Genomic DNA, 26,115 nt, shown 5'->3' on the forward strand with positions numbered 1-26,115 from the left:
CAATTATATAGCTTTCCAGATCTTTAATGGAAAGCAACACATATCAGGTATACCTTTAATGTGATCCAAACCAGAGTGACCCATAGAAGAAAAATAACACAGACATGCTTAAGGCAAGTGTGGCTAACTTGTGGTCCTGCAGACGTTGTTGTACTACAACTCCTAGCATCTGTGACCCCCCCCCCACCTCTCTGTGTAGTGATAGTTCTAAAATATTCAAAAAAAGGAGAATATGTTTTGGTTGGTGGTTATTTGGGAGTTTTCCCCTGAGGTACTAACCACTGTCATACACCTACTCTGAGCAGAATAATCACCATGTTTATGGTTTCTAAAGCTTATACAACAGATATGTACAACGTACTGGGCTTAAGGTCCGAAGATCCTTAAAATATTCACAGCAATTGAGTCCCTTGTTACATGAGCGTAACTAGATCCACAGAAGTGTTACACCCATGACACCCAACTTTCCCCCACTCACCAAACCAAGCCTGCTGCTCCCCTTCCACTTCAATGGCAAGCCCAAAGTCAGCCAGTTTTACAGCAGCTCCCTTCAGTTTGGATGCCAGCAGGAGGTTCTCCGGCTATGGGAGGAATCGGTTAGAGGATAAACATACAGAAGCACAACTCTGAAGTACCCGTCAAATCTGCTTAGCCCTCTTCTAATTTCTGAGTCTTTAAAAAGCACCACCTGCACATTTTCAATTATAACCATGCTGGTCAAAAAGTATGTCTATGGTGCAGCCCTCCTCTCTCTGCCCCATGCTCAGCATTGCGGATACTTATGTACCCCACTCCCCTCACCACGGGAAGGTGTGGGATACACAGCGCAAGTGACGCTGTGATCTAAACCACTGAGCCTCTTGGGCTTGCCGATCAGAAGGTCAGCAGTTCGGATCCCTGTGACAGGATGAGCTCCCATTGCTTGGTCCCAGCTCCTGCCAACCTAGCAGTTCGAAAGAACATCAAAGTGCAAGGAGATAAATAGGTACCGCTCCAATCGGAAGGTAAACGGCGTTTCCGTGTGCTGCTCTGGTTTGCCAGAAGCGGCTTAGTCATGTTGGCCACATGACCCGGAAGCTGTACATCGGCTCCCTCGGCCAGTAAAGCGAGATGAGCACCGCAATCCCAGAGTTGTGGTTCCTTTACCTTTATGTACCCTGCTCCCCTCACCATGGGAAGATGTGTTATACAACATTATTTATTTCCCTCGAGACTGCTTCCTGTACATTCAAGCACTAAACATCAAGCCCAGGGTGCTTCAGTGTGAATGAAAACGAAACTGGAATGCTCAGAGCTCTCCAAACCAACTGAATGGGTGACCGAGTGGCAACTGCAGTGCCAAGTGAGTATAAAGTGATGCAACATGGGGCAAAAAAATCCCCCTAGAAGCCTATCGTCACCAATGGCTACTAGTTATGCTCACTATATATGCTGCTTCCAGAATCAGAAGCAATAGTATCTGTCTGAACTCTAATTGGTGGGGGACAACCAGAGGAGGGGCCTGTGTCCTATTTATGGGCTTAGTACTGTGGGAAACAGGATGTTGAGCCTTTGGTCTAACCCAGCAAGGTTCATCTTCTGTACCAGCTTCTGTTCTCTCCTGGCCACTTAGCGGGAGCCCTGTCACATGGCTGCGTGGGCCATTTTTCTTGGTAATGAGTGTGAGCAGGGAGTTTAGCAGCACTTCAGTAGGTGGGAGAAATATAGAGGGTGACGTGTATTCTGGAGGAGGGAGAAAAAGGAGCGAAATAACAGAAATGAAGCGTGTGTTTCTTAAAGCAACAGGCAAAGGAATCGCTTATGGTGGTGACTGCAGGTGGGGACAAGGATTTGGAAACAGGACATTCAGGAAGGGCTGCCTCTAAGGGCAACTGCCCCAGGTACTGCATGTTGGATGCCCTGTACTTGATGGTGGCAGTCACAGTCAGCATGCTTGCTGCCTGGCCAGCCCAGCTACCTTCCACCCAGCTGGGAAGATTCTCCACCTCCTCCCTTCCTAGAGCAAGGGAGGGAGGGAGGTGGTGGCAGAGGCAAAAGGGAGATGAAGGCAATGGGGAGAGCTAAAGGGTGTGATTTTTCCTGGGCCCCGCATCCCCTAGAATGGCCCAACATTCACTTGTCACAAATGGGTTTTTAAAAACGTACTGGATTTTCCCTGGAAAGGATTAAACTGTGGGTGGGATTTGATGCCAACAACATGGCATGCATGCTGTGAAAATTTTGCATGCATGGTGAGCTCCCATCCCATAATAAGCCAGCCCACAGATAGAACAACTCGCTAATTAGTGAAGAGGTAGCTCATACGGCTGGCTGTTTTGGCAGACAACAGCATACTAAGAGGGCTGTCAGCTGCACCTCAGGACCTAGGATTGCCAACAGCATTGATTGAAGAAACATAGATCAGGTTTTCTTCTCTGCTCGGCTGCCTGACTCCCAGATCACAATCAGCAACCATGTTATTAGTGCATCCACTATAGAGAATTATGATCAAGTTGCATGCTTACAATTGCAGTCGCCAGCAAGGAAGCAGCTGGCTGGCTCAGTAATCCCAAGGCAAACAGCAAAAAAACGCCCCTTGGTTTCTTATTGAGTCCCAGGTACAAGCTACTTGCAGTTTGTGTGTTTTTTTCCAGTGAGACACAAAACAGACTGTGAATCCTCTGACTGCTGCTTATGCCCAAATGAGAAAACATCTTATTTGGAGTAGGAGGTGGAATACTAGGATGGCGATATGCCTCAGCTAGCATCTTTTGGCCAGATTCTGACCATGCCACGTGGTACTCATTTGGTTCATGAGCTACTGCAGAAATGTGGGGAACTGAATTTAAGATTGAGAAAATGAGAAACGGAGAAAACAAAAACCGACAGATCTTTCCAACCCTACCTTTGGCTTAGAGCACCCATAGCTTGAAGTATTCTTGGATACACTTACATTTTACAGCTGGCTTAATTAGGAAGGCAGATTTAAAACTGGAGGTGGCCACCTGTATCATTTCAGGCTGAGGGGAGGGCTCACATGATTGAATGTTCCTTCATAGTACAAAAAAAAGTCCCTCCTTGCAGAAAGCTAGGTATCAGCAAGAAGGATTTTAATCAAGCTTTCTCCCTGATATGCTAGTTTTCTATGGACGGGGATTTGCAATCAGAAGTTCGTACAGCTCCAACAGTTTACTACTGTACGTCTGTGAAAACTAGGACCTATGAAATCTACAGACTTCAACCACTTAACAATTCTATTTCTATCAAAGCTATGCTATCATCTACTTTCTATCAAAGTAAATCAACCAGGGTATGTATGTTGGGTGTAGGAGTTGGCTGCAGAAGGGATACACTTTTAGTCTTACAGTTTATAAATATTTTACCTTTAAATCCCGGTGCACTACACCCATCTGGTGGCAATGTAAGACAGCTTCCAGGATCTGTTGAATGCAGTGACTAGAGAGAGGAAACACAGTCACATTACCTTGGAAGGGGTCAGGAGATGGCTTGAGGCAAGGTTTCCCAGCAGAGTCCTGTCTGCTCTGCTATCTTTTTGCCATTTCCTATTTTCCCATTCCCCTTTCCTGCTAGCAGCCATGAAGAATGGCTCAGTGCCTTTCTCTGCAGAGCCAGGCTTACCAACAGGACGGGAAATGAAATAACCATTGTAATCTGATTGCCATTGAAACTCTATTACAGAAGGGCATTATTGGAGGCATTCGGGTTCTTCCGTGAGAGGGAAAAAGAGCAAAGCTGGTTGCTTTATGAGCATGCAGTGTTGCAGAAGCTAATGAGCAAAAACCACTGGATCGGTTTCTCACAGAAATTATGGCAGTAGATGGGGTGGCAAGTTCATGATCACTTTTCTCATGTTGGTGGGTCTCACTACGACAGCTTGATGAGACACACACATCATGTTGCAGGCATGTGGAAAACAGAAAATGAAGGCCCAGGTGCCAGAACAGCTGTCTGCAAAATGAAATGGCTCTGTTTACGTTTTTGGCAGATGCTAATAAAGCAATCGTTTATAATGTTCTGGGCATACAGGAAGCTTAATAAAAGCTGTTTGCTAAGAAGCACACCAAGCTGATAGTCTAATATGCCAGGTGATTGTTAGTGTGTGTGTGGTGTTAAGGTTGCAAGTCTATGCTTACTTACTCAGAAGAAAGTCCAGTTGAAGTTGGTGTGACCTATCTTCAAGTAAGCACCTTTGCATGGCAATCGTCATCTTACTAGTTTAATTCATTGTCCCACAAAGCCAATGAATCACCCTCCACCCCAGCCCAAGAGTCACTATCCAAATTAAAAGCTGGCAAAATTTCAATTAAGGGCATTTCAGGGCAACCTGCTTGTTGAGCATGCAGCCTGATTTATTTGCAGAGCAATCATACAATGCTGGTTATTTGATGAGCATTTGTCCTGATACATTTGTGCAGAGGTTAAATGGCATTGCATCAAAGTAAGAGCCATTTTACACTTTCCACTGTATTTCCCAAGCAGTGGGAAAGGACCAGGGAAAGACAGTGGCTGCCAGTGCTGAGAAGGGGGCAGATTTGTCTGAGATCAGGGTGAAAAGGGAAGGCGGAAGTGGGCACTGCAGTTGCAGTGTCTGTTTTTGTAGCTGCTCCCACCGCAGCTGCCCATATCAAGAAGGAAGTAGCAGGCCCAAGAAGGGCCGGTTAAGGAGGTTTCATGGGCCAGATGCAGTCCGAGAGCCATCGGTTCCCAGTCACTCACCTAGAGTCACACTGTATCACAGATGGTGCCTATATTGTGTATGAGCAGCTGCAGTGGCTCCACTTCCACCCCAAAACAAGGCACACACCAGTACTTTTTCATTTACCTTGGTCTATGCTGGCCCTTGATGTCTGTCATCATGAATCTTACTTTTATTTGGACTACTGGCTGTCTTTGGATTTTAATTTTACTGTATCTATATTGCATATATGTACACACACACACTGAATATGCACTGTATTTTGTATTGTTGTTGGACACTGCCTGCTTACATGGCAAGAAGCATAGGGTAGCAATACAAAAAGATTGAAGGCAAAACTAATCGGTGACAGAGATAGAGATAAGCAGCAGGTTCTCAGCCTTGTTGCCTGCCAGCCTCAGAGACGAAGTGTTGTACAGTTTTTCCTAGGCACTTATTCTTTCCCCCATACCCACCTGGCATCTGCTTCACTATAGTATTCTCTAGCAACAATGTCCTCAAACAGTTCTCCGCCTGTCACCCTGTGAAGAAATTAAAGAGGAATCAGTCCCAGCTCCAGACATCCTCCTGCTGCAAGGGATGGAGGCGAAAGTCAAGGCAGTTCACATTTAAAGGGGCGAGTGTGCTAAATCCGCACTTTCCCAAGTAACACACAAAACATAAAACAACCATCCTTTGAAATGCACACTTCTCTGAATTTTGCAATGAAGTTCTGTAGCCAAGTAATGTATACATTATTTTTTAAAAGCATATACTGGGGTAAAGAACCCATATGAATGCCTGTATTAGTAGCAATGACATACAAAATGTATTTTATTAGTGAAAACCGTTCTGAGCACACACTTCGCATGCAGAAGGTTGGAGGAAGAAATTTCTGATGGTAAGAGCTGTGGGAAAATGGTGGATTCTCTTTCCTTGGGGATTTTAAAGCAGAGACTGGACGGACACCTGCCATGGATGCTAGAGTTGAGATTTCTGCATTGCAGAGGGTTGGGTTAGGATGACCTTCAGGGTCTCTTGCAGTTCTATGCAGTTCTATAATGCTATTATTCTACCACAGCTAGCAGTGATATTCATCCTATCAGATTTTTTCGCCTCATTCTGCAAACTGTAGGACTGTAATTCTGGAGGAAATGATGAAATGGGCTATCACCATTTCCCCTTTGTCATCTTAATATCTTGCCTCGTGTGGGCCATATGCTAAGCATGCAGAACAGCAACCCCCTCTCAAGTGACCTTGCCAACCTCACTACTTCCTCACCAGTCTAGAATTTCTCATGGAGCATTCCTACTGTGATTTTGCTTGCTGGATAGGAAGGAGAAATTAAGAGCCGCCTGAGAAGGAACAGGTTGGAACGGGAGATGTATCAGCGCCGTCTTGGATGCCAGACCCCTCTGTCTCAAAGGAGTAACAAAGAAAAACTGCAGCGCCAAGCAGGATCTCTTAAAGGATTTGGAGAACAGTGCAAGAGCAGCTGGTCCTCCAGGGACTTCACATTCAATATGCTAATTGTTGCTCTAAGAAGCTTGAAGGGCTGATCTGCATAAAGAGCAGTGCTAATTCTCTTAAAGCTGGATGCTGCAAAACGCTTTGCGAAATCCAAGCCACTTAGCTGCTCTGCTTTCTAAAAGGGTTGGACACAAGCTACCCAACACTGATATCCAACTGTGATAGGGCACCAACTTAACCTGGAGACAGCTTTTAAGGAAGTTGAAGGTTGTTTGGCAGAGCCATTGTCTGTGATGCACTACATACCAATTTATTTGTCTCTTGTCAAATGGGTTTTGCAGGGTTTTGACTCATTCCAAAGTATCTGTTTGCCTCGTGATGGTAGAGAGACAGAAAATGTGTGCATGAGGCATGTGGAAAAATGGCTCCATCACACCACGTTCACTTTTCAGTAGGTGGGTGGAGAAACTCTATGATCTAAGTCCACTTTGGACTGAGTAGCTCTCAAACTGTGTGTGTGTCCTGAGAGGTAATGCTCCCGTAATGATTCACAGAGTACTTAACATGCATATGAAGATTTATTCATGTCCCGCCATTACTTACAGGTCAAATATCAGGTAGTGGTGTGCCTCCTCTGATATGCTGTCATGAAGCCTCACTGCAGAGACAAAAATGGAACAGGTTACCAGCCAGAATAAACTTATTATATTCAGAGGTAAATCTACTGGTCTTTCACCTTGGTCCATTGAGCTGAAATACTTCCCCAGTGCAATGCAGGCTGCAAGTGTATGAAGTGGAACCACACATCACCTCACCTATATTCATGTATGTATTTATTTTCTGACATTGATAGCCATTCCTCCATCACTGAACCCAAGGTGAGATCCATGTGGTTCCCAGAGGGCCACTGATCGAAGCACTTACCAGACCCAGGCCCACTTAGCTTTATCAAAGTGGCGGCCTCATGTACCTTCAGAACTTGTCCTGGGAACCTTCCCCATCTTGCCACATATTCAATGCTTCAAAATGTTGAAAAGGAGGTAAACCTTCTGCAACATACATGCATCCAGGGAGTATTTTCTGATCACTGAAGTCGACTTTACTGACCTTGGCAAACACTGCCGTTTTTCTGCCGAAGGTCTTTATGACTGCACCATCAAGTAACAGAAACAATGGTTTCGATATAACACGGAAGAGGGAGAAAAGAAACAGTGGGTTTCAATGGAAAGAAGGCAGACTACGGGCCAATTCATGGGACCTATTGTGTGTGTGCGCAGGTGTGGGTTGAATGGATTTGCTTTTCAGCTGAGGATGTGCTAAAGTGCTCGTTTGTTTGTTTATAATGTGCCTGGATTACTTGTCAGCCTTACACAGTGGAGCCAAGTACATTTGTTTCTCCATTCAGCTCACTGATGGCTAACTGGATAGTTCGACACTCAATGAAATATCGGGCAGCTTTGCCAGGGACTCTGCTGCAGTTTGAATCCACCATTCCCCATATCTCATCCATGTTCAGGGAAACAACAGATGTTTATTGTGGGATCGGTGCATCTCATGCATACAAGGTTGGATTTTTTTTTTACTACATTCATATGAAATCATTGTCATCAAAATGCCAGTCTGTGTTGTTTTCTCCCTTTAATTCTGATTTACCCTTTCCATGTAAATTAGATGCATTTTTTAGAAAAAATCTTGCCAATGCCTTATGTGTATGATATTTCAACAAGAGCTTTGTGATCTTACCACCACCACCCCACAAAAAATCCACATCATTTATCTCTAGCTGCTAGATCGTGCAGACTCACAGCAGGGAATGGATGATGGCATCTCACTCCGACTATAAACTTCCCTGAGGCTTTGGGCCAGCCATTGTTAGAATGAGTCAGGCCTAGCTTGGGAATTCCAAGTTTATATTCTTTTGGGAACTGGGCTGAAATTCTATGCAGCCTAAAACACTAACATCCGACAGATTTCCATTTTAGGATTAGGGTGAAAGCTGAAATTCTTCAAAGGGAAAAAAACAAATCATACGGTTGACCAAGGTGGCTCTTCCCACTATGCAGGGTTGTACAGTTAGAACCCAGCAGCTAATAACAGCCAGTAGATGCCCCAGCCCAGGTGACAGCAACCTCTCTATATCTCCCTTCCCCCTCCTCTCAATGCCTAATATCTTCTCCATCCCCATATCCCAAAGATTGCTGCCATTTGCTTGGCTTGATAAACACAGCTTCAAAGGCAGTCTTGCTAAGACAGTACTCTGGCAGGCAAGGCAGGGTTTCTCTAGCAGCTTGGCTTGGTGATGGCATTCCCTCTGACCTTTTCCCTCCTTACTGTGTGCCAGATATCAAATTATCCTGGCATCCTCCAAGGCTAGCTTCCATAGCTGAGGGAACACTCCTCCTCCATCATCCACAACTGGAGGCAAAAGACCGGGAATGGAATGAGAAACATGCTGGAAGAGCCTTGATGTTCTCTGTGTGAGACTTCACACATACAACTTCCAGGGAATCCATTCTATATTTTTCACAATTTTGGGCCTGTGCTTAAATTTAACAATTATATTTTTTTCTGAAGGCTTGAAAGGAATACTGCTGCACCTTTAAGGGTTGCATAGAAGAGACAATTTCACCAGGTTTGCTTTTTCTCATCAGGGAAAATACTGTGATGAAAAAAAATAGCCCTTAGAAGAAAAATTGACAAGAATTATTACAGTCGATTTCCACAGATGTAAACTTGACAGAAATGGTTATTATCCTCTGCAGTACAGAGTTTGCACTACTGCAGCCTGGTTTTGCTGCTCAAAATGTGATTAGTCAATCGTTTGGGATGTCACAATGCCATTTAGATAAATGCACATTATCAAAATATCCCTTGACCCATGCATATTTAAATATTACTATTTAATCTAATCTCAGTATGTTCTAGAATGATGAGATATTTCTGAAAAGTGTGTGTGTGTAAATGCATATTCCCAATGGTGGGCAAAAAAATGGAGGGAGAAATGAAAGAGGGGGGAAATGGGTTTATATGTATTTATGAAAAATCTAAGCAGAGCAATTTCAGCTACTGAAATTTTAATCACAACTTCTGCATAACCTTTGGAAAATATCCAGTTATCTGATTCCTGCTATCATCAGAAAATTATTTTGTGCTAAGGTACATTTCCAAATGTAAGAACAATCTAACAATCAGCTGCAAGAAGCCTGGGAAGACACCCAAAGAATCCTTAACAAGAAGAATATGAGTTGTTTCATATAATAACAGAAATGGTTATTATGAACAGTCAGAGGAAGGGATCCACATAATTTAGAGGCATGAATGTCATTCTTGATTTTGAAGGAGGTAACCTCTCTACTTCCCATATTTCTTTAAACATTTAATATTACCCACTAGAACATAACTCCAAAAAACGCCAGGATAAAGAGGATGCTGATGTTGCCTAATGAAAAAATGTTCTTTAAAAATAAAATTAAAAACTCCACAAGTCATCTTCTCACCGCAAAATTATTCCATTTACAATATAGGGGATTGTTTTAAGGAATACTGAAATAATACATGTGAAGTGCCAGTCTAAAATGATCTATAAATCGCAAAGTATTGGAAGACTCAAGATCTACCCACTCTGGAAGAATGGCAGATGAAGGTGATGGACTATATAGGACTGGCTGAAATGACCGGCAGAATCCGTGACCAGGGGAAAGAGACGGCGGAAGAAGATTGGAAGAAATTTAAAATTTATCTTAAGAAACATTGCAAAATTAATGAATGTTAAAATGTTGAGGTTTTAGGGGAAAATGGGGGTTACAGCTGTAAAAGACTAAGTAAAAGAAAAGAATAAGGGAAAAATTTGATAAAAACAAGTGTTAGGATTTGCTAAAATAACTTTGGAAATTGGAATGCAGAAAGGGGAAGTCGGCGAAGTAAGGTTTAAGGAAAAAAAGGATACGAAATTATACATGTTTGTTTGTGTGTGTTTTCTTTTGTTTGTTTGTGTTTATAAAAAATTTGTAAAACCAATAAAAAATTTATAATAAAATAAAATAAAATAAAATGATCTATAAATGCCCCAAATACAAGTTTCTGGGAATCAGAAGTGGGGCAAGTGCCACAGGAGCCAACTCCTAGTGACCAAGGTCCCTTTGCCCCTCCTATAAAATATTTGAGGGGGCTGGGAGCTCCAAAGTTGATGAAAGCGCCATTTAAATGGTGTGCATGTGCCACGTATTGTGAGTGATTATGCGAGGCAGGGCGTACTGGAACCCCAAATACGTTATTCAAGTTGGCACCCTAGGCGAGTGCCATTGCACTCAAGTCCTGCATGTGGACTTCCTATAGGTACCTGGTGAGAACAGGATGCTGGACTAGTCGGGCCACTGGCCTGATCCAGCATGGCTCTTATTTTGTCCTTATGTCTTGTGTTCTTAATAGATTACATGGTGAGGAACAATGACATATGAGCAGAATGCAGGACAAAGAAGAAACAAAGTCCCAGTACCTGAAAGACAGGTAGGCAGGGCAGAGATGAGAGAAGAATAAAAATCTGCCCTCTTGTTGCTCTGGCAAGGAGTCTTTCTTGTAATACTTTATGCTTCCCCTTGCAACACTTCATCTTTGTCCCCTTGCAAGTTTGACATGAAATTTATTTTTCAAAGTTATCATAAATACATCACAACCTTTGTTAAAATGTTGCCATCTAGTTTTGATTTGCACTGAACTTGCTGTGAGATTTATTATGGCATTTTTATTCAAAATTATCACATCATTATTTCAGAGAATGATGGGTTTTGCTATGCTTGAATGAATCTTTCTTTCTTTCTTTCCACCTCTGTATATTTGAAGATTTGAGGCATGGCCATTACTCCTATCTATTTGTTTTATTTTTCATCTTTGGCTTCTGCATTTTGCTGCTAACTTTCAGAGATATGTGCTTACCCAATTTCCCTCATTTGTGCTAAGAGTTATTACTTCCTCTTTTTTGTTGGTATTTTAATAGAAATGTTAATAAATTGATGTAATCATAATGTTTCCCCACCATACCAATCATTTGTTGTTGCTGTTTTCTAAACAAAACAAACAAACCTATATGAGGCCAAACAATGAGAACCATGCCTCATGTCCCTTCTGTCTACTTTGGTCTTCAGTCATAGTCTTCCTCTGTATACCTCCACTGAAAGGTAAGTCTTGATCAGTACAGCTGAGCTAATGGGTTTAGAATTGTCCTGCCAGCACCAGTATACACTTAATTCTGGGGCACAGTGAGGCAGTTGCTTCTGGCAGTGAATGATGAATGGCAGGGAACACTGAAGAGGTACAGAAGAACAGGTAAGAAGACACTAGGAATCACAAGACAGAGAAACCAGTAGGAGAACACTTCAATCTCCCAGGATATTCTATACAAGATCTCAAAGTAACTGTCATATTACAAAAGAATTTCAGAAACAGACTGGAAAGAGAAGTTGCTGAATTACAACTGATTACCAAACTTAAAACCATGGAGAGACCTGGTCTGAATAGAGACGTTGGATTCTTATCTCATTATACATGATAAAGCTATTTTTAGCCATCTCACCCCTTGCTTTTTCCTGTAAGACCAATTGCAGTCGTTAACAGGTCAACAGGTTAACCATACCTATCAGCCAATCACCCATTCCCACCACCCTTCTGAGTAATACCCCTCCCCACCCTCTCACTATATATAAGGGTCTGGTGACTTCTGTTTCAGTGTATCTGAAGAAGTGTGCATGCCATGCACACGAAAGCTCATACCAATGACAAACTTACTTAGTCTCTTAAGGTGCTACTGGGAGGAATTTTTTTATTTTGTTTCGCCTACGGCAGACCAAAATGACTACCTACCTTTATCTAGATAAGAAGAAGGGCCCTATTGGACCTGCCTAAAGGCCTACCCAGTCCAAAACTCTGTTCTCACATTGTGGTAAACCACTGAAAGCAGAACAACACTCCCCAAACAGTACTTAGAGGCATACTGCCTCTGGCAGTGGTCATAGAACATAGGCATTGTTGACTAGTGGCTATTGGTAGCTTTACCCACCATGTGTTTGTCTAATCCTCTTTTTAAAGCCTCCCAAATTGGTGGTCATCACTACCTCTTGTGGGAGCAAATTCCATAGTTTATGCTCTGTGCATGTCTGGTGCCCCCTTTGGTGGCCTGCTGCTTTCAGTTGCGGTGGACCATGCTGTGCCAGTCCAGTTGACTTCTGTATGTGGAAGGGGGTGGCATCATCTTGTGCTGTGCCTCACACGGCAAAATGTATTGAACTGGCCCTAGTTACTTCCTTACTTTTGGCTCAAGGGCTGTGGAATTATATCCGTGAAATGAAGTATGCTCTGCGAGTGCTTGGCCTGGGATAAGGGTCTTTTCGGGTCCCAAGCAAAGAGGCTGAGCTGTTCCTTCATGCTAACAGCAATGTACCCTACAAGCAGCTGCTTACTCACCAGGCAATGTCAAAGTCCTTCCTCCTCCTCCATCCCAATTTGCCACAAGAATTAGAAAAGAAACAGTGGGGGGGGGGTTGACAGAGAGAGAGAAGGGCACCAGAAGCTGTCTCTACATAGATTCAGTTTGTTATGCTCTCTTGAAGGACCAAATGGTTCCATAATTGGATTTCACACCTCAATAAATTAATGCCAGCTATTCCATTCAAGTGATGTTGGTTAAATCAGATTGGTTAATTGAACACTAAAGGAAGAGAAGGATTCCGCCCCCCCCCAAAAAAAATGAGCAAGTTGGGTGTTCTAAGCACATCAGGATGAGCTGAGACAGCATACACATATCTGTATACAAGACATGGTAAAGGTACACCTGACCATTAGGTCCAGTCGCAGACAACTCTGGGGTTGCGCACTCATCTTGCTCTATAGGCCGAGGGAGCCAGCGTTTGTCCGCAGACAGCTTCCGGGTCATGTGGCCAGCATGACTAAGCCGCTTCTGGCGAACCAGAGCAGCGCACGGAAACGCCGTTTACCTTCCCACCGGAGTGGTACCTATTTATCTACTTGCACTTTGAACTGCTAGGTGGGCAGGAGCTGGGACCGAACAACAGGAGCTCACCACCGTGACACAGAGATGCCTGCTATTATACATGTATAGTTTTTCAGGTAAGGAAGTTGCAGAAGAGCTATCATGGCTTTGATTAATTTACTAGTCAGTTGCTGGTTTTAAGAGTGTGCTGTGCAGGAGAGTTTAGGGACAAAATTTACCTGGGAAGGCTCTATTCACACGTGCAGCAGTTATGTGCTTGTAAATGAGGACTACATGGGCAGAGCCACCACCATTAATTATTCCCACCCACTTTACAACCTTAAGTGGCATCCTTTGTCGAAACCAGACTTTGTTCCACCAGGTGGCTTTGACTCCTGACCTCTCTCTAATTCTAGGCTATCTATTCCACCCATTCAGCCCTGCAGAACTTCTTCCCCTAAATTTATCTGTCTCTTGATAATGCCTTACCTGCTCACTCTGATGATAACCTCTCTCCTGATTGCACTTATTAAAATTCAGCCCTCCATCCAAAGACATGAATGTTCCTATATATGTGTCCATGGAAGGAGCAAGCAACTCTCACACTGTTACTTAATTGCCACCTAAGATCTCCTTTGGTTCACCTGGTGAAGTCTACCATCTTAGTTTTTCTCTTAATTGTATCCTCTCTAATCTCTCTGTCTGATTTCTCTCTCCAGTATTTGAGTTGGGCTAGGAGAAAAGTGATAGCTGGGATAGAGCACCGCTGGGATAAAGTGAGGGAGGGTTGGATCCTTTAATTAAAATGTCTCCTAAGCCAGCTTACAAAAACAATGAACCAGTTGAGCACCATAAAACATCAGGCAATGGCACAGTGTCCTCCAATAGATCTCAGAAGGCAAAGCCAAAGGCCAGCTTACAAGGTACCAGTGGCTTGTGGCGAAATTTTTCATAGAGGCTCCAGCTTGTGAGGACAATGGGGGGCGGTGTTGCAAGCATGAGCATTGCGCCTCCCTCCCTAAGCCAGGCAAAAGCTTCCCAGGCTTTGGGAAGGAGGAGCCAGTTCTCTGACATGATGCTGGGGCCCTCCTGCTTCCTTCCCAAAGCTGGGTGGGTTTGGGGAAGGTGTTGGGAGGGCTCTTGGACCCATCAGAGCATCACACCTCCTTCCCTGAGCTGGGCAGAAGCTTCCTGGGCTTTGGGAGGGAGGCACCAGGGGGACATTTAGGGCACTCGCCTAGTCCCCCTGGTCCACTGATTACATGCCAGTGAGTCCAACCATGGTTGTTCTGAGGGGGTTCCCAGCAACAGAATGGACCTGCCTGCCTTTTGCTTTGCTCTTTGTTCCTTGTTTTGTTTTCTCATCCTGCCTGTAGATAAAATCTGTTTCTCAAGGAACAACCTGTGTGTTCTTTGCCTTGTCTGAACCCTAAAAGAACCTCTACTCTTGGCAGAACATTCACATGCAGAAGGTTCCATGTTTGATCCCTGAAATCTCCAGGTTGGGCTGCATGCATAGGAAGCTGCCTTGTACGGAGTCAGACAATTGGTCTACCCAGCTATCACACAGGAAGTGGCTTTGCTGTGTTTCAGGCAGGAGACCTTCCCAGCCCTCCCTGGAAATGCTGTAGTCCAGGACAGGCAGCTGAATGATTGCATGGGCCATGGAGGCTTTGTTTCAGAAAGTGCAGACTTATGGGGATTTAATACTGCAAAGCCTCTGTCAAGAGATTATTCAGACTCGTCCACCAACAGGCCCTGGGATCATGAGACTCCTTGAAGAGCTGTTCCAGTCAATAAAGAGTCGTTCTGGGGAAGAAAAACAAGGACTCTCTGCTTCTTGCTCTGCTCAGCCAGAACCTCCCACTCATTCCATCAGGAAGGGTCCAAATTGCTCGCCTGCTTTCAGCTCTCCATCTTTCTAGAAGTCACAACATAAATGCAGTTGCATAAAAGGCATGCCTCTTTTATGAATAGCGAGCAACTGAATTATTCAATGAGCATGAAAAGGTTTGAATAGATGGATTGGAAAAGGCACACCAGACCTTCACTGTTATAATTAGAGGCAGAGCAGAACAGAACGACTCCTTAACACGCAACACCACCGAAGCATAAAGGAGACCACTTTAGAGCGATGCCTTTTGACTCTAGAACTGACCACCTGGATTAAAGCAGAGCCGCTTTAAAGGGGGGGGGGGAGGGATGCTAGGGGACCCATTCATCAATGACTACAGTAGATATTCAACCATAAATCCAAAGCTAAGCTTAACTATAGGTGCAGGTGATGCAATACAAAATGCCTCTCTGAGCATTCAGAATCCAGCATCTGAACCAAGACTACATTTTTTCCCTCTCCCCTCAGCAACACTGTAAGGAAGATTAGCTTATTATGTGTTGAGTGAAGGAATTCAGCTGCAGGGAGGGAATAAGCCACCATGGTAAAGCTAGTTACAGACCTAGATGAAACAGGCTAGGACAGGCTTCCTCAACCTTGGACCTCCAGATGTTTTTTGGCCTACAACTCCCATGATCCCTAGCTAGCAAGACCAGTGGTCAGGGATGATGGGAATTGTAGTCTCAAAAAGATCTGGAGGGCCGAGGTTGAGGAAGCCTGGGCTAGGACCTAGTCCTCCCTTCCACCCAAGACTGCTGCTTACCAACTTACAGCCTTGGGCAAGGAAGCTCTCCAGCATTCCTGTAGCAGGGAATTGTGAAAACACATAGGCTACTGGGGTAAGCTTTGCAGGATGCAAGGAATGTTGGACCACAGTTAGGAGCCTATTTTGACACCCTACTGCACTGACCAGGATGCATGAACATTACACAAGCATAAGACAGCAAACTGATAACATTAATCTATTTTGCTATTATCATTTTATGTTTACTTATTTATGTAGTTTGAAAGGGACAAATCCCTTCATAGAGTACCCCTCTTTTTGTTATGTTTTAGACAGGGTGGAGTCAAAGTGATTGCCTTCCTCACAATTTTCAATAAAGTGAAGATTCAACACAGAGGACGCGTCTCGTAAACTAGGGTCAACCCAGCCCCAGAAGCCAGGGGTCCAGCCCTTTGCACATGGCTCTGTGCCACCACAGATATCACTCTGCTCCTCCTGGCAGCATCAATTCTCCTCTTTAATTCCAGCCTGCAGCATTTTGGTTCATTTTAGATCATCAGTAGATAATTACCCTGTTTGTGCTGCTTTCATTGGGAACTGTACTCCTGAGTTTCCAGGCAGCAGTGAACAGTGGGGGTGTGAGGGGAGGAGAGGAGAGAATGGCTTTCTGGGTATAAATAGCTACCAGATTGGTCTTGTTCAGTTATCTTGCTCTGTTAACACAATCCTGTCTGTTCCCACAGAGAAGCACTGCCACTCTATGCAACTCACATCTGTGTCTCCAGGGAGAAGGGCAAAAAAGGAGCAGGGGGCAGAGTTGCCAGATGACACAGGGAACCATGGCACAGCCTGTTCTTGTGCCTTTAACAGCAGCTTTGAAAATCAGCAAGTGAAGCTTTTTCAATATGGAAATGAAATGTAGGTTGCAGCCCTTATTTCCATGGTGTGTGTGTGTGTGTGTGTGTGTGTGTGTGTGTGTGTGTGTGTACATATATATATATATCTGTTAATTTCTGAAAATCAAGCAGGTGTTCAAAAGCAGCATTACAGCGGCTCAGCTCGTTGAAAAGCTGGCAACCCTAATAGGGTATCAGATGGCCCAGTGAAATGATTAGAGTTAATGATATACACCATACATTTAAAGTGTGCGCACACGCACACACACACACACCAAGAATGCTAAGAACTGTAGTTTACCCATTAAAGTAAAGGCAAAGGGACCCCTGACCATTAGGTCCAGTCGTGACCGACTCTGGGGTTGCAGCGCTCATCTTGCTTTATTGGCCGAGGCTTTATTGGTACAGCTTCCGGGTCATGTGGCCAGCATGACTAAACCGCTTCTGGTGAACCAGAGCAGTGCACGGAAGCGCCATTTACCTTCCTGCCGGCGTGGTACCTATTTATCTACTTGCACTTTGACATGCTTTCAAACTGCTGGGTTGGCAGGAGCAGGGACCGAGCAATGGGAGCTCACTCCGTCATGGGCATTCAAACCGCCAACCTTCTGATCGGCAAGTCCTAGGCTCTGTGGTTTAACCGACAGCGCCACCCGCGTCCCTTAGTTTACCCATTACAGAGCTACAATTCCCAGCACCCTTAACAACTATAACTCCCAGGTGTGTGTGTGGGTGTGCTTTAATAGTGTTCTAAATGTATATGCAGCCTGTGACATTTGCATAAAAACGGGAAATGCAGAAGAAGTAGCTTTCTTCCAACCCTGCAGAACAAGCAGCATCCCTCTTCTAACATAAAATATTAACAGATAGGTAGCCGTGTTGGTCTGCCATAGTCAAAACAAAAAAATTCCTTCCAGTAGCACCTTAAAGACCAACTAAGTTAGTTCTTGGTATGAGCTTTCGTGTGCATGCACACTTCTTCAGATACACTGAAACAGAAGTTGCCAGATCCTTCTATATAGTGAGAAGGTGGGGAGGGGTATTACTCAGAAGGGTGGTGGGAATGGGTGATTGGCAGATAGCTGAGATGAGCCTGTTGACGACTCTTAACGACTGCAATAGGTCTTACAGGAAAAGGCAAGGGGTGAGAAGGTGAAAAATGGCTTAGTCATGTATAATGAGATAAGAATCCAATGTCTTTGTTCAGGTCTTTAAGGTGCTACTGGAAGGAATTTTTTTGTTATAAAATATTAAAAGTGTAGAGGACGACACAGGAGTCCTGTCACTCTCCTTTGCATCTGAGCACCCTGACAAAAGGGAAAGCTAATGCTGCGTGCAAGAAAACAGACACAAAAATGAAAAACTGTGGTATTCAAAGCAGGCCCGCTGAAATGAATGGGTCCATCTTTACCACGTCCATTAAATTCTATGGGTCTACTATGAATAAAAATGAAGAGGAATGACCTACAAAAGGGCAATCTGATATCTAATGATACTGAACACTCACTCCAATTAATCTTAGTTTTCATTTGTAAAAGGGTGTGCAGGTGCGTGTGAAGGTTTTATGGCTGCAGAGAAAATGCACACAATAAGAGCTATGTAAAGCAACTGAATGAGTCTGCAGAGTGTCACTCTCAATTGTCTTCAGAGGCATAAACTGCCTGTTCCTCTTCAGTGTGGGATTAACTCAAATGCCAGAGATGTGAATTCAGATGTCAGCAATGTTAACTATTCCATCCCTTTGAGAAAATAGGAAAGCCATGGCTGCAGCACTCCACAATTTATTGCAAGCTCGATTACAAGCTGTGTGCAGCGATTCACACAGATGGAGTACATTTTGGAGTTGAGGAAAAGAAGGGAAAGTACCAACACTTTTTCTCCAGCCCAGTCATCTCCTACCTTAGGGTTGTTTGGTAGGGCTGGGGGGGAGTTTTGATTCAGTTTGCATTTAAAGGGAAAGCTACTTAATTCACACCTTCCGAAACAATACGGGAGCTGAAACACAGCCATTCTCTGAAATTTGCACTTCTCCAAATGTTGCAGTGTCGTTCTCCAGTCAATGTTTACCCAACAATATGCATGCTATTGAGGAAGGGAAACATGCATTAAAATTAATATATTGGTGAAAATAACGTTAAAAATGCCTCATATTAGGGGAAAACACTTGCATAAAAATGTTTTTTGTTAAGAGAAAGTATTCTAATGGGGATTTTTTATTATAAAAATCACAAATTGAAGAAATGTAGAGAACTGAATGTGAGATTGGAGAAATGAAAATCTGGGAGAACTGAAATTGACAGATCTTGGTCTATCCTTGGTTCCTATATCACATATGTTGCAGCTGATGGTGTATACAGCACATTGGAGTGCAACTGGCATCATATGCTGGATGTATGGATATGATTCTTCTGTGTGCATTGCTTCCATGACACCCATGTAAACCACACACAAAGACATTGGGTAGTTTGGGAGACAGAGGCAAGGTGATCAAAGACAAACAGCATCAGATGCTGAAACCAATGCATTTGGAGGGGTAGGGAAACCTATGGCCCTCTAGATATTGTTGGACTTACAATAGCTCCAGCCACCATGGCCAACAGGCAGGGATGATGGGAGTTGTAGTCCAGCAACATGTGGAGGGCTACAGATCCCCTACCCTTGCATTAGGGTGACCCATTCCACCATTGTTTGGGGAACACCTTAAGGTTGCTTGTGATTTACACACACACACACAAATAAATTGTGTTATGCATGTAATGATTTGAGTTCTAAAACTTTTGGCAAAAATACTTACCACCTGACCACAGGATAAAAGATCAGATATTGATATGTTGTTCTTTTAGAAGTTTGCATATTTTAATTGTGTGATAAGATCTATTTCGTGAATAGGGTTTCCACTTTTCTTCCTATCTCTACATCTCTGTTTTAACAGCCTTCCGCTCAGAAATGTATACATTTCTGTATACTGAGTTGCTGGGCAAATGAACAGCGGTATTGCTGGTAAAATAGGAGATGACCTTAAAAAACAAACCACCTGGTAGCACAATGTGTATTGAACAAACCAAAATAGCCTGGCAGAGATCTGAACTCGGTGCCAGATGGAGCCACGGCATTATTGTCAATGCTGTTTATTTTTAACTAATTTTATTGTATTGCTGAGATTTTTTAATGGTTGTTTTTAATTGCTGCTAGCTAGCCTGAGGCTTTTTATAAGCATGTGGTGACATATGCACTGAAGAAATAGACAAATTACATTTCTTTTCCATTAGAATGAGTTTTTCCACGCTGGCGTCTACATTCAATTTAAACAGCATTGGTCTTGTTAGTGGGTAACATTATAATAATAATAATAATAATAATAATAATAATAATAATAATAATATATTCAAAAAGAAAAGAAAATTGGGAGTAAAAGAGAAAAGAATCATTTCCTTTGTCGTTCCAGCACCTGATTCTTACCCCACATGCATCCCAAACTCCATTGTCTTCTTCTTATGTGGATTTTTATTTTTTAGCTCTAGAGAAGCATCCCTTCAGTTGGGGCAAGGAAAAGAAAGGGAGGGGGAAAGAGGAAAGGCCTCTGTTGTCATAGTAACAGCTTGGTCCAGCTCAGTCTGTGGTTCTGCCTGATGTAAAAGAGACCTGACGCTGCTGTGCAGGCATTTGCCCAAGACAGATTGAACCTGACAGGCTCTTTATGATCTGAAACATTTATAAAGCAGGGGGCATGTGTGTGAGCATGTGTGTGTGTGTGTGTGTGTGTGTGTAGAGAGAGAGAGAGAAGGAAGGGTGAGATGGAAATCAGAGCAGTGGCAACAGACTACTGTTACAGACAGAAAGAGGGCAAGAGGACCAGCCAAGGATGTTCAGCACATTCCACCAAAACATATTCTGCACTCAAGCTTCTGGATAAAGGATGGATCCTGCAAACGACTGTGGTTCATAAACCAAGTACTGTGCTTTGAGGCTGTGTTAATATTCTGTGGTTTTTATCAGCTTATTTGTAGATCTGGCAGTTTCAACTATTATTGTAAGCCACCCAGAGGACTTTTTTTGTTCTTGGGCGGCCTAAAGTTGTAAGAAGTCAGTTTGTCAGTGATCTGAAAAGTAAAGATGGATAGCCTTGATGCACACAGTACATGGGGTTGCCAACTTTTTAAAACTAGCCCTGGTTCTATGCCCTTGATCTGTAGACATTAGCAAGTGCTAGTGCTTCCTTGCCATGAAAACTTCGAAAGCTTGTTGCTTATCAAGCAGCTGTTAAAGGCACAAGAGGAGCCAGTCGCACAAATCAAAATGATTGAGTGGGAAATATGGGGCAAGGTGATCCTGAAAATAAATTGGAGGGAATGGCTCGTTTTAGTTATACGTACTAATACACAGATTATGGGAAACAAGCAAGGAGAATTTGAGCTCCTAATAAAGGACAGTATTACTGAAACATAGTGGGAGGTGAACCTGAAGCATTTCCTACTATAAAAAAAGTAAGTAACCCAAAAAGCTTCCCTTATTATGTCAGGCACCCGGAGGAGAAAGCATTTTTTAAAGCGGATGATTTTAGTAGCAACTGGAAGTGAATATGCATGCCTCCATTTGTGGACTACAACCAACATTCTTTTTTCTTCTCATTGGATGTTAGGATGTAGTCCAGGGTTGAAGAATCGGACTACTATGCAGTCCAAGGCATATGTCTCGGGAGACAGTCTCATTGGGAATTATTCACAAGCAGTTGCACGTAGAACAAACTGCAGTTTGCTTCTAAAATTCAGCAGCCATTGAAAAATATTTAAAGGTGAGACTTAGCTTGTGCCTCACTTGCTTTCATCCCCAGATCCTAACTGACTGGGAGCAAGCCATGCTTTCAAGGACAGACCAACATCATCATCATCATCATTATGTGAAAGAGCCAGGTAAATCGGCATGATAAAGAGGTCCCATTCCTTCACCCCAAATCTTCATTTTGCTAATATCCATCTTATAAGTTAATTCTGGTCTATGTGTGCATTATCATCCTACAGCACCAAAGCTTGCTGCTAAGTGTGTTTAGCTTTTATGCAGTGTACAAAAGCACGGCAGGTTCTCTGCAACTGATTCTGCTGCTTTGACTAATAGCCATCTTATAATGGAAAGGTCTGTTAGCCAGGCCCGAATGCTCCCATTAGGTAGGTAGCTAATGTCAAGTCATGAACAACTCCAGATCTAGGAGCACAGGAACATGACAGAGCAAATCAGCATCATGGCTTTAGCTTTCTGAGGCTAATTCTCCCACCCTCTCCTCTAGCCTGCTTCTTTCATATGACACATATTCATCCAATTACTTCTCAGTGCTATGGATCAATGCATCGAGAATAACTACTACTACCCACCTTCATCACTATTCTGTTCTGTGAGTGAGATTGGTTGGTTAAAGGAGAAGCTAGCCCCTACGTGTTAGGAATCTGAACTTAATGTTTCTGAGAGTTGTCTGTTTATTTATTAACATATTTGAAATTTATTATAAAAACACAACTTTTAAAAAAATCATGCATAGAAGAAAATGAAACTCAACCAACACAGAAACAGTCATAGAAAACAAAACTGAAATCAATATTAGCCCCATTTAGGTATTATTCCAAACTTTATTTTAAAAAAAATCATTTCAGTAGCACCTTAGAGACCAACTAAGTTTGTTATTGGTATGAGCTTCCGTGTGCATGTGTGTGTGTATCTGAAGAAGTGTGCATGCACACGAAAGCTCATACCAATAACAAACTTAGTTGGTCTCTAAGGTGCTACTGAAATGATTTAGTTTGTTTGTTTGTTTCGACTACGGCAGACCAACACGGCTACCTACCTGTGCAGATTATTATTACTTTGTACCTTTTTACCCTCTTTTTTTGCCCAGCTATTTGATTTGATCCAATGCTAATTAAAGTCATTGGCTGGTTTTTCTTGCTTTTAGCAGCATCATAATCCAGCTCTTTGAGGTTTTCTGAGGGCAGAGGGTTGCTTAATAAATATGCAGTTTTTATTAATTAATGGCAACGAAACCAGATTCTTTTAAAGATACAGGAAGGTATTCAGCTACAGTATTTCATGAGCATAAGGATTTCTGCTTGCACAACAGAATTTCTTCCCTTCTCCTCCCCCCCATGCATTTGCCTCCCCAGATCTGCTCCAGAGGGTTAGAACATATTTAGGGGAAGCAGAGGGAAAGAACTTTTCGTTGCACAAGCAGGAATCCTTGCACTGGTGGAACAATCTCCTTAGCGCTACACTAAATACAACCCACACCTTCTGAGATTCTATATTTATTCAGAGCTTAAACCAGAATATCTTGTCATTAAGAAATACAATTCCCCCCCCCACCTCCAGGTAGTGCTTTATTACTATTGGGTCTGCTATGTAGAACATGGCTGTATACACGGGATGCGCAGCTATTGAATACAGTATCTTAGGCATTGTTCGTAGCAAGCAACATTGATCCCACAAGTCCAACATATGTTTGTTTCTTTTCTCCTCCTAATTTTCAATATGACACATTTTTTTCTATGTCCCCTGTGTCTGTGGACTTCTTTGGTGTACTACTGCAGTGCTTTAGCAATCATCAAGTTATGGGAGGGGGAGAAGAGTTTAAAATCAGCATTCTTATTATTCTTTTTCTTCTTCTTTTAATGGTTTTGTTGATTTCCCCCCCCCCCCCCCCATTGATGTCTTTGGCAACTCCCATCATTCGTAATCCAACAACCTACGGGGACCCAAGGTTAAAGAACACGGCATAACATGAAGTACTTGCTGCCAATGTCATACTTAGGTCACCACAAGCATAACACTAAGTGGGGAAATCTGGATTGTATCCAATGCTGATCAGAGCAGACCCCTTGAAATCAATAGAAATGACAAACTTAGGTTCGTTAATTTCAGTGGTCTACTCTGATTAGAACTTAGTTGGCTACACCCCTCTGGGGCTTCTGCCCCACAATAAAATATTTGAGGGGGCTGGAGCCCCTGCCAAAGATGATGGTCATTGCCATTCAAATGGTGTGCATGGACTGCATCACATGACTGATTATGTGGGGCAGGGCATACCTGGGCCACTGCAATATTTTATTCAAGTTGGCAGCCTCGCCCCTCTGAACTGATGTTTGAAAGAAATTCCCATAAACAGGAAAACAGTTCATACAGTCAGGGCTAGCATCCGTGGGCATACAGGCAGGTATCATTGGGCACCTTCATAGGGCCTACTGCTGATGCCTACCACATCCCCAAGACCAAAAATCTTGGCCACTCCAAACCGCATCTAGTCACTCTTTTACTTTACCGCAATTCCCAGACCTGCCATTGATATGGGGTTTTGTGGGACATCAAACGGGGTTCTCGACCCAGCTGCACTGAGCTGGTACTAGAGACAGGCATGTCTGTTTACAGAGGGAGGGCCTGCCAAATGACACTTTGCTCAGAGACCCCTCAAACCTAGAGTAAGCCTTGCCCACAGGCCTAGTCATCCTCTTTCAGGACTGTACCACATCAGATTGAAAAGGTAAAATACAGGTGACCCTCAACTTTCATGGGACAAACACTGGAGTTGACACATTCCCAGCAGATGAATGGACTCACTATCCCAAAGAGAGGTGAGGATTCTTCCCTACCTATATTAGGATGCTTCAGGAGACGGCAGATCCGAGCCTCTCGTTCCAGCTTCTGATGATCTGTAGGGAAAGATGCCAACAAATCAATGTGTCTGAAAGAGCAGCATGCATGCTATCCTCAGCTGATTGTAGGCTAGTCATTAGCTCTCCATATTATTCCTCTGGCATTTATAGCATGCAAATCCAGGCAGCAATAAGAACTTGGGATGATTTAACAAAAGTTATCTAAATATTCAGCTAAGGGGCACGTACCTATAGAATTGTTGAGGCAAACTTTTCCAGCCTCTGTCAGAATTGTCAGCCTTTAACATCCTTAAGACATCTAAATCACCCACCCATCCACTTAGTGGCTATTCACCCAAAAGCCCTTCTATGACCGACTTGGAAATGATTATTCTGTATGAAAATAAAATTACTTCCTTGAACTCTAGGAAAAAATGATGTAGGAATGATTTCCTGGCAATATCCACAAGTACCTTGAAACTAAGCTAGAGCTGACAATCTCCTGTGTTACGTTCCACTTTTAAAAATTAATGCTAATTTATAATACGCTTCTGCTTGTGCCACTTCCCCAAGGGACAAGAAGTTCCAGGGACAGTGTCATAGTGCTTACTTCCTTTCAATGAGATTACACCTTTTGTAATATATGTTTATCTGCAACACACAAAAAAATGCAAGTAAGCAGTCAGGACAATGAGAATTGATAGTCATAAAAAAAACAAATTATCCTCTGATTCTGCAGGTAGATGTAACCCCTGGCACCTCACAGAATTGTACAGCTGGAGGGGACTCACAGAGTCACCTAGTCCAACCTCCTACAAAGCAGAAATCACAACCTCAAAGGTAAACAACCTCAAAGGCATGTCTTTAAAACACAAGTCAACCTAGCACTGGCTATTTTCGACTCACTTAGGATCAAGCCACACAAAAATCTGGAGTTATTTTGCATTATAGCAAGCAGGGCTCTCATCAATAGCAACAAGATTTCTAACAAAGGTGGGTGAGTGAGTGGAAATATCCACTGCACAACTTCATTTGAAGATAGTGGGAGTGGGGAAACCTTTTCTTTTGGCATTTAAATTTAAAAATAAGGGTCTCTTGGCAAAGACTGATTTTACAAATGTGAGTTCTTCCCTAGCAAGCTCACGGACTGCTGGTTGAATATAGCGTCCTACAAACAAGCAGCCTAAATGTCTAGCTCGGTTTTGTTCTGATGTAGCAGCCATGTGCCTCTTTATGTCCCCACCTCCCATTTTCCTTGCTCACCTTCCTAGTACAAAGCACCACTTGTTCCCTTTCTCTCAGCCTCTTTCTTGAGATAAACACACACAATTAGGTTTGTGTTGAAGTAAGATATGAGGAATCCAGCAGTGTGAACTTTCTGCTGCCTGTTCCCCATTGTGTTGCAAATGTGCCTCGGAGCTTGGGGACAACAGTCTCACACTCCGCCAGAGGTGCCAAACATCAAAAGCTTAACAAGCTCCAGCAGACCATGAATGGCTATGTATGTGCGAGCACAGCACTGATCTTTCACTGCTGTTTTCTTTTAGCCTGCCTATCCCAACAGGGCATATGGCAATAAGAAAAGCAAGCTTAATTCTTCCTTGGTGTTCTTTTGCCTCGTGGCAGCCTCTGAATTGTCAGATTCCCTCCCCACAGAGGGGCATCTAGCGTACCTGTTGTATACATTCCCCTGTACTCTGAACACACACACAGGCCTCTGGCCTCTGACAATTCATATATTTTTGTAGGATGGACCTCTTCTGTTTTTGTTTAACCTACACTGTGCTGCTTTTGTTTGGAATTACTTCCTTTGTTTTAAATAATACATACCCTCCAACATTT

General features: G+C 43.2%; 1 protein-coding gene across 5 annotated transcripts in view; it reads right to left on the bottom strand.

Annotated features, from left to right (window-relative positions):
- CAMK2A (calcium/calmodulin dependent protein kinase II alpha) overlaps window positions 1–26,115 on the bottom strand; it is a gene marked incomplete at its 3' end in the record, with an annotated part of 113,104 nt that overhangs the window by 39,497 nt on the left and 47,492 nt on the right. For all 5 annotated transcript variants that reach the window (XR_014522271.1, XR_014522272.1, XM_083488415.1 and 2 more), the window contains exons 3-7: window positions 24,271–24,330; window positions 6,750–6,804; window positions 5,152–5,217; window positions 3,363–3,435; window positions 479–581 (exon numbers count right to left, since the gene is read on the bottom strand). Coding sequence is in view for 3 of the 5 variants with exons in the window: in XM_083488415.1 (XP_083344541.1) it covers window positions 479–581; window positions 3,363–3,435; window positions 5,152–5,217; window positions 6,750–6,804; window positions 24,271–24,330 (357 nt within the window). The remainder of the gene's footprint in view (window positions 1–478; window positions 582–3,362; window positions 3,436–5,151; window positions 5,218–6,749; window positions 6,805–24,270; window positions 24,331–26,115) is intronic.

Source organism: Podarcis liolepis (genome assembly GCF_965112155.1).
Source record: "Podarcis liolepis genome assembly, chromosome: 2".
Taxonomy (NCBI): domain Eukaryota; kingdom Metazoa; phylum Chordata; class Lepidosauria; order Squamata; family Lacertidae; genus Podarcis; species Podarcis liolepis.